This window comes from Podarcis tiliguerta (assembly GCF_965153285.1).
Source record: "Podarcis tiliguerta genome assembly, chromosome: 14".
NCBI lineage: Eukaryota > Metazoa > Chordata > Lepidosauria > Squamata > Lacertidae > Podarcis > Podarcis tiliguerta.
Window position 1 is genome coordinate 4,704,973 of NC_139547.1, and position 12,542 is coordinate 4,717,514.

General features: G+C 40.3%; 1 protein-coding gene and 1 long non-coding RNA gene across 51 annotated transcripts in view; one reads left to right on the forward strand and one right to left on the reverse strand.

Moving 5' to 3' along the window:
* LOC310664289 overlaps positions 1-12,542 on the forward strand; it is a 258,524-nt gene that overhangs the window by 124,805 nt on the left and 121,177 nt on the right. The window lies entirely within an intron of this gene.
* HERC1 (HECT and RLD domain containing E3 ubiquitin protein ligase family member 1) overlaps positions 1-12,542 on the reverse strand; it is a 111,750-nt gene that overhangs the window by 54,958 nt on the left and 44,250 nt on the right. For all 50 annotated transcript variants that reach the window (XM_083412901.1, XM_083412902.1, XM_083412888.1 and 47 more), the window contains 5 exons: positions 9,066-9,334; positions 8,292-8,507; positions 7,412-7,532; positions 7,020-7,257; positions 6,168-6,355 (listed from right to left, as the gene is read on the reverse strand). In XM_083412901.1, the coding sequence (XP_083269027.1) occupies positions 6,168-6,355; positions 7,020-7,257; positions 7,412-7,532; positions 8,292-8,507; positions 9,066-9,334 (1,032 nt within the window). The remainder of the gene's footprint in view (positions 1-6,167; positions 6,356-7,019; positions 7,258-7,411; positions 7,533-8,291; positions 8,508-9,065; positions 9,335-12,542) is intronic.

A 12,542-nucleotide genomic window follows, 5' to 3' on the forward strand; every position in this document is an offset into this window, starting at 1 on the left:
GATCCTTAAAATTTTACTCCAATAACCTTCTACATTCAATCTGATGTTATTTTAACATTCATTAATCTTGTAGTGTTTCTGTAAATAGTCTTTAAATTTCTTCCAATCTTCCTCCACCGTCTCTTCACCCTGGTCTCTGATTCTGCCAGTCATTTCTGCGGATTCCATATAGTCCATGACTTTCATCTGCCATTCCTCCAGCGTGGGTAATTCTTGTGTCTTCCAATACTTTGCAATAAGTATTCTTGCTGCTGTTGTGGCGTACATAAAAAATATCCTGTCTTTCATACGTACCTCTTGGTTGACCATGCCCAGGAGAAAGGCCTCCGGTTTCTTTGGGAATGTGTATTTAAATACTTTCTTCAGTTCATTATAGATCATCTCCCAAAAGGTCTTAATCCTTGGGCATGTCCACCAGAGATGAAAAAAGGTACCTTCAGTTTCTTTACATTTCCAACATTTGTTATCGGGCATATGATAAATTTTTGCTAGTTTGACTGGTGTTATGTACCATCTGTATATCATTTTCATAATATTTTCTCTTAGGGCATTACATGCCGTAAACTTTAGCCCAGTGGTCCATAACCGTTCCCAGTCGGCTAGCATTATGTTGTGACCCACATCTTGTGCCCATTTAATCATTACTGATTTCACTTCCTCATCCTGTGTATTCCATTTCAGCAGCAGATTATACATTCTTGACAATACCTTAGTTTTGGGTTCTAGCAATTCTGTTTCCAATTTTGATTTTTCCACCTGGAAGCCAATTTTTCTATCCAATTTGTATGCCTCCATTATCTGATGATAGTGGAGCCAATCACGGACTTTACTTTTTAATTTGTCAAAACTCTGCAGTTTCAATTTATCTCCATCTTGTTCTAGTATCTCCCAATATTTTGGCCAATTGGCCTCCATATTGAGTTTTTTGACTGCTTTTGCTTCCATCGGAGATAACCACCTTGGAGTCTTGTTTTCAAAGAAATCCTTATATCTAATCCATACATTAAACAATGCTTTCCTGACAATGTGAATCTTAAACATTCTGTGAACTTTAACCTTGTCATACCATAAGTAAGCATGCCACCCAAACGCATTATTGAATCCTTCTAAGTCCAGTATATCTGTATTTTCAAGAAGTAGCCATTCTTTCAGCCAGCAAAAAGCTGCTGCTTCATAGTAAAGTTTCAAGTCTGGCAGGGCAAAGCCTCCTCTTTCCTTTGCATCTGTTAATATTTTAAATTTTATTCTTGGCTTTTTGCCCTGCCAGACAAATCTGGATATATCTTTCTGCCACTTCTTGAAACAGTCCATTTTATCAATAATCTGCAGTGTCTGGAACAAAAATAACATTTTTGGCAATACATTCATCTTTATCACAGCAATACGACCTAACAGTGAGAGTTTTAGATTAGACCATATATCTAGATCTTTTTTTATCTCCATCCAACATTTTTCGTAGTTATCCTTATATAAGTTCCCATTTTTTGAGGTCATAATAATTCCCAGATATTTCACTTTTTTCACCACTGTCAAACCTGTCTCATTCTGAAACCTTTCTTTCTCTTTTTCTGTTAGATTCTTTGTCAAAACCTTAGTTTTTGTTTTGTTGAGTTTAAAACCTGCTAATCGACCAAACTCTTGAATCAGTTCTAAAACCCTCTTCACACTGGACTCTGGCTCCTGCAATGTCAAAACCAAGTCATCTGCAAATGCTCTTAATTTAAATTGTTTAACTCCGACCTGTATCCCTCTTACCATCTGGTCCTTTCTAATCATATTCAGCAACACCTCCAGGACCGATATAAAAAGCAGAGGGGAAATAGGACAACCTTGTCGTGTTCCTTTTTCTATTCTGAACTCTTCAGTCAAAACATTGTTAACAATTAATTTTGCTTTTTGTTCAGAATAGATTGCACCTATACCATTTTCGAACTCTTGGCCTACCCCCATACTATGGAGATTCTTTTTCATAAAACCCCAAGAAATGTTATCAAAGGCTTTCTCCGCGTCCACAAATACTAAAGCTGCTTTTGTGTTTATTCTTTCCTGTAAAAGTTCCAAAATGTCAATTATATTCCTTACATTATCAGATAGGTGCCTTCCTGGGAGAAAGCCTGCTTGGTCCTTGTGAATCTCCTCCGCTAAAACGCTCTTTAGTCTTCTAGCCAAAATGTCAGCAAAAATTTTATAATCCACATTAAGTAATGATATAGGCCGATAGTTCTTAAGTTGGTGTTTTTCCGATTCTGTCTTTGGTATGAGAGTCACAAAAGCTTCTTTCCACGTTTCTGGTGTCCTTTTCCCCTGTAATATGTCATTACATATATCCTTCAAGGGTTGAATTAGCCAGTCTTTCATTGATTTATAATATCTTGCCGTCAACCCATCAGGTCCTGGGGACTTGCCAAGTTTCATATTTTGGATGGCGCTCTCTACCTCTTGTTCTGTTATCCTGCAGCTCAATTTAAATTTACTTTCTTGAGATATTTCCGGTAGCCCATTTTCTTTCAAGAATTCCTCCATATCTGCTTCCTTCTGTGGTTGTTGTGAATAAAGCTGTTTAAAGTATCTTTGAAAGGCACTCCTGATTTCCACTGGGTTCTGAATAATTCTTCCTTCCTCTTCTAAATTTGTTATTGTATTCATTTTCTGTCTCTTCTTTATTTGCCATGCCAATAACTTTCCACATTTGTTTGCTGATTCGAAAGTTCTTTGTCTCATTTGTCTGACCTTCCATTCAATCTCTTGATTTATCATTTGCATGTATTGTACTTGATATAACTTTATCTCTCTCAAGATTTGTTGTGATTTTGGATTTGATCTCAGTCTTTTTTCACCTTCCTTGATCTTTTCCAATATCTTTTCTCTTTTTTCCTGTTGTAATCTCTTCTTGAGTGCGTTCTGTTGTATCAAAAATCCTCTCATAACAGCTTTACTTGCGTCCCATACAGTTCTTTTTTCCACCGTAGTGTTTAAATTTATCTCAAAATAATCTTTCAGAGTTTTCTGGGCCTTCTTGGTTATTTCCTCATCTCTAAACAGAGAGTCATTCATCCTCCATCTGAAAGAACCAGTTGGTTGTAAGTTCATTACCATCTTTACAGCATTGTGGTCGGAGTAAGTCTTTGGGCAGATTTCTACTTTTTTTGTCTTTGGTGCCAGTCCTCTTGTGATCCAGATTTGGTCAATTCTTGTCCATGTCTTTTTGGCTTCAGAAAAGAAGGTTCCTTCTCTTTCTAAAGGATTTTTGGTTCTCCAGATATCCACCAAGTCCAGGTTATCAGTCAGTTCAAAAAAGGTTTTCGGTAGTCTCCCATCTTTGGTGACTACCTGCCGTTGTGCCTTGTCCATATTTGTAGAAACAACTCCATTCATATCTCCCATCAAGATCACATTGTACTCCAGATAGTCCATCAATGTCTCATGTAACTTTTTGAAAAATTCCGATTTTCCTTCGTTCGGTGCGTATACGCCAACAATCAGATATTTCTGTCCATGGTGTTGAATTTCAATTGCCAAATATCTTCCTTGTTCATCTTTAAAAATTAATTTTGGTGCTAGGCTCTCTTTTGCATATACCACCACTCCTCTTTTTTTAACTTTGTCCGATGAAATAAACTCTTGACCTAGTCTTTTATTAATTAGAATTTTTCTATGGAGCCTGGTTACATGTGTTTCCTGTAAACAAATCAAGTCCAATTGTTCTTTTTTTAAAATGTGAAAAATTGATTTTCTCTTAGAAACCACGTTTAGACCGTTACAGTTCCAGCTTAATAGTTGCAGAGACATCTTGAAATTGGTCTGCTATATTCCTCCAGTAGCTCCCAATGTGTCTTCTTTCTCTTCTGGTCCCGGTGGTGTCGTCTTGTCCAAATCCAAGATTGCTTTAGCTATATCTCTCCTTTTTCTCTCTTGTGTATCGGACGGGTCTTGGTCTTTAAAGAGTTCCTTCTGTAAGTCCTCCTCGTAGTCCTTTAAAAATCTGTCTTTATCTTCCACTGATTTTATTTTTATTTTCCTTCCTTTTATACTAAACGAAAGCCCTTCAGGGAACTCCCACCTAAAGATGATGTTGTTCTTTCTCAGCTGTGTGACCAAGTCTCTGTAGCTAGATCTGAGGTCTAAGAGATGTTTGGGGATGTCCCTGAACAGTTCTACTCTTGATTCACCAACTTCCAAAGGCCTTTGGAAATGTAGTCCCAAAATTTTATCTCTCTCCTCTTTAGATCCAAAGGTGACCAAACAGTCTCTTGTCTTGATTCTCCTGCTTGTTTTACCCAGTCGGAAAGCACTTACTATTTTGATTTCTTCTTTATCCAGATCCAGTTTCCAGAAATCTGCAAATTCCTGTGCAAGAAATTCCTTAAGACCTTCTTTTTCAATTTCTGGCAAGGATCTGATCCTGAGATTCGTTTGTTTATCTTTTAATTCAAGCATGGAAAATCTTGTTCTATAGTCCTCAAGTTGCCTGTTAATCGGTGGTATTTTTTCTTCTGTGGCCTCTGCAGCTGCTTTAGCTTCTTCTGCAATTTTCCTTGTTTTTGATGATTCCTGCAATAATTGCTGAATTAAATTCGTATTTTGTTTAATACAAGCTGTATTTTGATCTATTTTAGAAGATGTCTCTGACAGCTTTTTGTTTGTTTCTACAACCTCCTCTGTCAATTTATTTAATGATTCTTGAATTTTTGCAAATCCTGTATTGAAAAGGTCCTCAGTTGAAGACATAGCTTTTGGTTTAGGTTGTACAGATGCACCTCCAATTGGGTCAGGTATAGAGGCTCTTCTTCCTGAGTAAAAGGTTTTCCCAGATCTTGTAGTCTTCTCCTGCAGCTGGTCTACTTTTCCCTTATCACTTGCCATACCACAGCAACTTATTTCAAGGTCACTCTCAGCTGAGGCTAGCTGTCGGACTTGAAGTCAAAACAGTGGAAAGTCCCCAGTCACTTTCCCAGCTGCAGCAAGCTGTCAGATTTTAAAACCAAACAGTGGAAAATTCCCAGTTGCTTTCTGTTTCTTTGTATCAGTCTTTGTAACAATCCTTATGTCCACCAGGGGGATACAATAGCCCTGGGAACAATGGCTCCCGTCTTCTCCTTCTCCTTCCCAGCAACTTTGCAGCTAATTCCTCCCAGTAACAAGACTTAAACAGTCTCAGCTTTTAACAGTATAATCCAGTTTGCAGAGCTTAAAATCTCAGAGTCTCTCTCCGCAGTCCCTCCTTTACCCTGTGTTTTCAGATTGACAGATCAGAGCCGGGCGCGCCGGGCGGTGGTTTTGGGCGCGCCGGGCGCGCCGGGCGGTGGTTCCCCCACAGTCAGCTCTTTCTTACGCAGGCAATACAGTTTCCAGTCCTTCCCCCCCTTTTCCCTGCCACTTAGGGGGGGAAAAGATCCTTATGAAAACGCCAGATTCCGTTTCTTCAAAAGCACTTTTAAAGGTTTGGCACGCAAAAGTCTTTGTTTCCAGCTATATACAGAGCGGAAGGCTGACTTCCTGGTTAAACCTTACCGCTTCGGTTCTAATTTAGCTTGCTTTTTTAACTTGCCAAATCCAAAAGTTCCTTAATTTGTTTCTTTCCCTTTTAAAATTTGTAATTCTCCTACTCACGGAAAGTTCTTTTATAATCCAATTTGTCCCAAGAAGAAGTTGAGCGCTCCTCCGATCACGGCTGTGCGACGTCTCTCCGAAAAAGAAGCGATTGACTCTCAGCACCGCGTTACCCCCTCCACACTCCGGAGCTCTTCCTGAGCCCCAGAAACGTTTTAGGGGATCGCTGTTGGTGCCCGCCGAGTCCCACGGACGTAGGCTTCCTCCGCCTACGTTTTCAGGGGTTCACCACGTCGCCGTAGCGGTAGAACCCTGTTTTTTTCGGAGCTCCCCCTCCGGTGCTCAGCAGGGGGCCGCCATGATCGCTGGCGCTCAACTCGGAAGTTCCTATGGGAACATTTCTAATGTGTGATTTGTCCGATCACACATCCTCCCTCAAAGGTTTCTGCCCAAAATGGCTGCTGCCATCCACCAAACACAAACAAGTAAGGAAGTGGGCAAACTCCAGCTGTTCATGTAGTGAGCTTTGGCTCTACATTCCTTCCTCCCCTATCCCCTGCCCCAGGAACTCTCTTTTCTTTAAAAAACAAACCAACAAAAAGCCAGCATGAGATTACCTCTGAAGTCTTTCTTCTCACTGTCTCCATTTGACTCTGCCTTTTTTTCTTCCTCCTCGCCATCTTCTTTTTCCTCAAATGATGCCATAAGCATTACACCAGCTTGTGACAACAGGTTTTTCAGCTGACTACACAGCAGATCCAGCAAAGACTGGACCACTTTGGGACTCAGTTTATCTGCGTAAGTTCTGGGGGGTGGGAATATGAAGATCAATTAGCAACTAAGTGAAGAAGCTTGGCATTATTAGAACAGCTTTGAATCTGCAGCACCCGAAGGGTTTTGCAGAAAAAGAAACAAATGTGTGGTGGGGGGGGGGCAGATTTCATGTTCTTGGGCCTGAATGATCCTTGTTACAGACTGGCAAAATAGTCGCTGGGCCAATGGTTTTCCCGATGGGACAGAGAGGAAGGACTGTATTTTCAATACAGCAAATGGGGAAGAGGGAGAGGTAGGGATGTGTGTGTGTTTGTGATAGAGATTTTAACAGGTAAATTATATTCAACTAGAGTCCATCTAAGTACAGCAAACAAATATTAACACATCACACCAACGATTCAGCTTTATAGTCCCAGTGCTACTTTCTGAAATATTTAACTGTACAAATTTATTCTAATTGTTGTTAAGGTAATGCTGAACTGAGATGAAAAGTGAGTTATAAATGCTCGAAATAAATAAATAAAAACTGTTTCCCAACTGACTGAAGGTTTTATCATATCCAATTTACTACCGAGTTACACTGCAAGGACATAAAAGTGTTGATGAACTAGGTATGGGGAAAATACCGCTTTTAAAATATTTGGGAGAGCTGAGAAGATGAATGATCATTCAGAAAACAGACAGTTAATACTTACCCTGTGGTAATAGCTAGGATCTGAAGCAATCTAGTGCTGGCTACTTTTAAAGCCGTGCTGAGCTGGGAAATGCCACTTTTTGGCAAGAGCTGCAGTGGCTGACCAAGCATGGTGTCTGTTCCACATAATTGCGACAGGACATTTAACAAGCCGGTGGAAATGGCCAAGGAGACATCAACTGGCTGGTAGTGAACACTCAGGGCGAACACAGTTACCAACAGGAGACGCTGCTGTGCCTCTAATACACACATGTACACAAACACACACCAAAATATAAAGAAAATACTTAGAGACTGTCCCCATTTCAAGTCTGCTAAGGAATAGAAAAAAAATAATACAAGGAATATTTGACTTGTTTTCTGTTGGCAGCAAAAACACTGTGATCCTCTTACCTATGTGATGTTTATTTGCTTGGAGGGCTCTTTCCAAAGTTGCAGACAATTGCTGATAGATCTTGTGCACAGCCACTTGGATTTCAGTCTGGATATTTCTCTTAGCTGCCCTGATGCCATCCTATGGAAAAATCAAATACTGTGAAACCCATCCCTATGGATATGCACTGGTGTCATGCTACTTTTTAAGGTATTTACCATGTATAATTGAGGAACTTTTCCAATTTTATGAAAGGTTGCTAATGTTTAGCATTGGCAACTACATTTAACTCCTTTCATGACTTGCCTACTATAGGAAACAACTGACTCTGCAATACACAGTTGTCAGCACAATGTGGTTCCTATCATACGGAATCTCACAACACTAAGAAAATGTTATATTTATAGGATATGCACATATTCTGCTTCCAGTTGTCTTCTACAGTGTCTATTTACATTAGTACACCCCATTCCAGACTTTAATCCACTATCATTCACTCTATATCTGATATTCAGAAAATTTCCTTTATTTGAGGTTTTAAAACAGAGTTTGGATGGTCATCTGTCAAGGATTCTTTAGCAGTGATTCCTGCACTGCAGGGGGTTGGACTAGATGACTCCTGAGATGCCTCCCAACTCTACAATTCTATCATTCAAAGATTCTAAGTGCCACTGCTTATGTGGCCAAAATGGCACCATCTATTTTGTAAATATAAGCTGTCATCAGGCTTGGTGGCAACCCCAAAGCTTGCAGAATGACACCCCCCACACACACACACAATAGGAAAAGAACCCAGGGACCCAAAAAAAATACAGCACGTTGAGAAGTTTTCAGTTTTAGACATGGTCTGCTTTAAACTCAATTGAAAGAATTCCAACGTTTGGCCAAAGCATCCCTTACCTGATAATGATGCAAACGGATACTCTCTCCTTTGGAGCCTGCATGTCCTACAGTACCCAAGCCAAAGCACCCAGCCAGGAACTGCAGCCTCACTGATGTGAGAAGCGAAGAGGACTGAAAGCCTGGGCCTTGCCGGCTTCCTATGGACAGAGTGCTGCCTTTTTCTTCCATCCCAGAAAGCAACACCAGGATCTGATGAAGTGCCTCCAGCCGCAGCTAAAAAAATGTTTAAAAATAGTTTGCATTTTCCCCCTTGGAAGACAAAGTCCAAAGTGCATTGATACAAATACAGAGTATAGGCCTGTATGACCCCCACATACAACAGATGAAAGTATTTTAGGAACAGAAGAACAATCAAGGAAAATAAAGGAAGAGATGTGGGGAGACACAACCAAAATTGCTTTCCAAAAGCAACCCCTTCCTTCCTTCCTGGCTGCATATGCACAACCCCACATGTAATATGTGTGCATAAGGAACACCCATACAATCCGACTGACTGACTGCTATAGTCTGGCATGTTGCTCCTTTGATGCCCAAGCAGGAAGAAACAAACATGATGTGCTTTGGAGGTCACACCTATTTCCTCCAAGGAATGCAAGTGATGGCAGAGAGGCCATTACAGACTTATGCATCCTAGAACCTCCCTCTTGTTAAGTAACCTGAAATGATTGCCTCCCCACAAGTTACAGTTGGGCAAAGCATGTAAACTGAAAATTCAAAAGCATCTTTCATTCTACATTTATTAACTGGAATATAGGTAATTACAATACACACCTCTGCCCTCTGTTGCTGCTGCTCCATTGCGATAATATAGGCCTGGGGGCTCGTTGACATGCTTTCTTCAGGCTCCTTGAAGCCTGGAGAGCTTCCCACATCTCCGCTTACAAAGCTAATAACATTTTCAATCAGAGTATGAACTCCAACAGATTTTGTAAAATCAAAATCGGACTCCCCAAACAAACACATAGAGCTATACAGCCAATCTCTGTGCTTCAGCCGAGTCCATGAATCACTTAGTGCTTCAATTGGGCTGTGGACTGCTCCTAGAAACACACAACAGAACTTCATAAATTCCAATGCAGTGATTTTAAATAACACTGACAAGTAGTATTGAATGGGCAGCTTTGCAACAGATGGTAAAAGGTATTCCTATCATCTCATGCACACAGTTAGCAAAGTATACTATTATTGAAGGAAGATAACTTCAGCTATGTTTTTCTAGCAGTAAATCCTCAAGCAACATAAAGAAGAAAATTAAAGGCAGAAGCCACTCAAACCGCTGAAAGCTTATATACTGAATAAGATGGTAACACAAATAAAAGAAAACAGAGAGTGGTTGAAGGAAAAGAACAGTCTGCCACAAAACAAACTGAGCAGTCAATTTCTTCTTTAACATTCAATTGTAAAGCAAGGATTGTGACTGACCAGCATTATTAAACTATTAAGGGCAAAGCAGGGGGATGATACATAGCTTGCTTTGAATGAAAACTTTACGCAGGTACAGGAATGGGTAAAGGGCAAGTAAACTCACACAAATTATTTCTTTTCTGCCTTCCTTCCAAGCTGTTTTCTATTCATTTGGTGTAATATATCAAACCTCCTTTTGAAAGCATACCACCTGTGGAGGGTCCGATTTCAAGGACTCTCCTACACCCAAATTTCCAATGGGACTGCAAGCAGTTTCTGGTCCCAACCAAATTGCTGCATATGTTGATCAGTTAACTCACCTGGTAGCAGCATGCAGCAGCAACAACGCAGGGTGTGCACTGACTGTTCCAAGGAGGAGGCGGCACAGGGATAGCCAAACAGATGACGAGAACTACTCCAATTATCAGATGGCAGCTATGCACACCCTGCATTGCTGCTGCATACTAGTACCAAATGAGTTAACTGTAAGCTTGCATGGAATTATAATTAAAACGGAAACAGTGCCTGTGCGGTAGTATTCTGTGCATTCAAAATTTGCTGCCTGTTGCACTGTTCAGCTGAACTGCTGATAGGAAAAAGAAAAAAGCTTTGGTGTATTGGTGATTCCAAGGTCTGTAGCTTTTCTGTGGAAGTCCCCTCTTTAATGGATTGAATGCCCTAGATGTACCTCCTCATTTCTGATGCTATCATGAACCAATACAGCCACACACACCACGGCAGCACCATCATCCAACAGATTCCTTTCTTTCTCTAGTTTGGTTTCTCTCTCAGAATGCCTCTTGGCACACTAAACTCTTGCATTCATGAAAATGTACACGAAAAACACTGTTTCACAAAGTTTAGTATCTTTATTTAACTTGTAAGAATTGGCACAAAATGCAGCCGAAAGAAAGCTTCTGTCTTGAAAATATGAAAGCTAAAACATTTTTTTGGGGGGGGAGGGGGAATAGCTCCTTGGGTGTGAGTCCTGGAAAACTTGCTTGCTGTCTTGAGGGCCTTTCCCACTTGGCCTGGGAGGGTGAGCACCTGACTGACTACAGTTACAAAAGCTGAGACTGCTGAACAGACTCTTGGGCTGGGATACTGTTTGCAATTTTGTTGGGGGAGGTTGTTGATGTTGGGTTTCTTGTATCTACATTTTAGGTTTTATTGTGATTTATGAGGAAATTGTTCAGTTTGATTTTGTATTTTTTAATGTTCTATTTATTGTTTATGACTACTTTTGTTACATTTAATTATATGGTTTTTCATGTCGTAAGCTGCCTTGAGCATGGTTTGAACTATGGATTATGTAAATTAAATCACGTATGTATGTACCACAGACAAGTGTTCAATTCTCTAACAATAATTTGGTTATGTTATTGTTCAAAGTACAGTGGTACCCCGCAAGACGAATGCCTCGCAAGACGAAAAACTCGCTAGACGAAAGGGTTTTCTGTTTTTCGATGCGCTTCGCAGGACAAATTTCCCTATGGGCTTGCTTCGCAAGACGAAAATGTCTTGCAAGTCTTGAGATTTTTTTTCACTCCCCACACCCTTTTTCTAAGCCGCTAAACCGCTAATAGCCTTTTAGCAGCTAATCCGCTAATCCCTTAAGCCTTTAATAGCCGCTAATAGCCACTAAACCGCTAATAGCGCTAATCCGCTAAGAGGGTTGCTTCGCAAGACGAAAAAACCGCTAGACGAAGAGACTCGCGGAACGAATTAATTTCGTCTTGCGAGGCACCACTGTACATAATTGCTTCATATTTTTAAAGCCCATATTCTAATGAGTAACCAAAATCACTTAATATTTTTAAATTGTGGGTTGGAATTACTTTCTCTAAAATCTCAAAACCAACTACAGATCTCCGAGCAAATTAAAAATGACTTTCTTCATTAAACTCTCCCCTTTAGATGGGATGTTGTATGATTAACACACTTCAGTTCTCCAAATTTATGATTATCCACGTGCTTTGAGAAACTCCCAACCATTAAAATCAAAGAGGCTACTACACAAAATGCAAGCTTGTAAAAGAATTTGTGGTTTTTAAAAGATTTCTTTAAAAGTGATCAAAAGAGTGTTATTGTGAAGTGGCTCTGAAAGGACAAGTGAAAGAGCTTATGCATTTTTAAAAAAGATGGTCTGAACACATCTAACAGGTATTCAAGGCATCCTGCATATGTGAGCAGAACAAAGCTACATACTAGCATGACCTACTCTTGGAAGCTTAAGCTCATCTGTATCAGCCAGCGTGCTGCCATGGTTACAGCAGTGGTAGAAAACATGGTGGTCAGGGATAATGGGAGTTGTACTCCCAACAATATCTAGAGGCCACAATATTGCATAGTCCCAGGTTAGAAAGTTAGGCTAGGACAATTAAAACCCAGTTTCAAATCCCTACTAATCCATGACGTTCACCGAGTGACCCTAGGCTACCTGTTACATTTTACTTTAATCCATCTTGCAGGGCTGTTCAAGGGATAAAGGGGCATGGAACAGAAATCATGTATATTGTCCTGCACTCCTTGGGGAGAGTGGGATTTTAAAAACAAAATAAATTACAGGATTATCATGGGGGGGGGGGGAGTTTTACTATGACGTTACTGTGTTTGTTTTGCCTGGATTTTAAAAACTTGTTTACTCCCATTTTAAGCCTTCTTCACCAGGCCCTTAACAGCTCGGCGGGAATTATCCTGTGCAAAAATGAGTCATATAGACTAGAGGACTGAAAGTGGAGCAACAAAAGACAAAGTCAGAGAAGGAATGCTTCTTAATACCAATTGCTGGAAACTATAGGAGGGGAGAGCGTTCTTGTGCCTGGGTCCTGCTTCTTGTTTGCC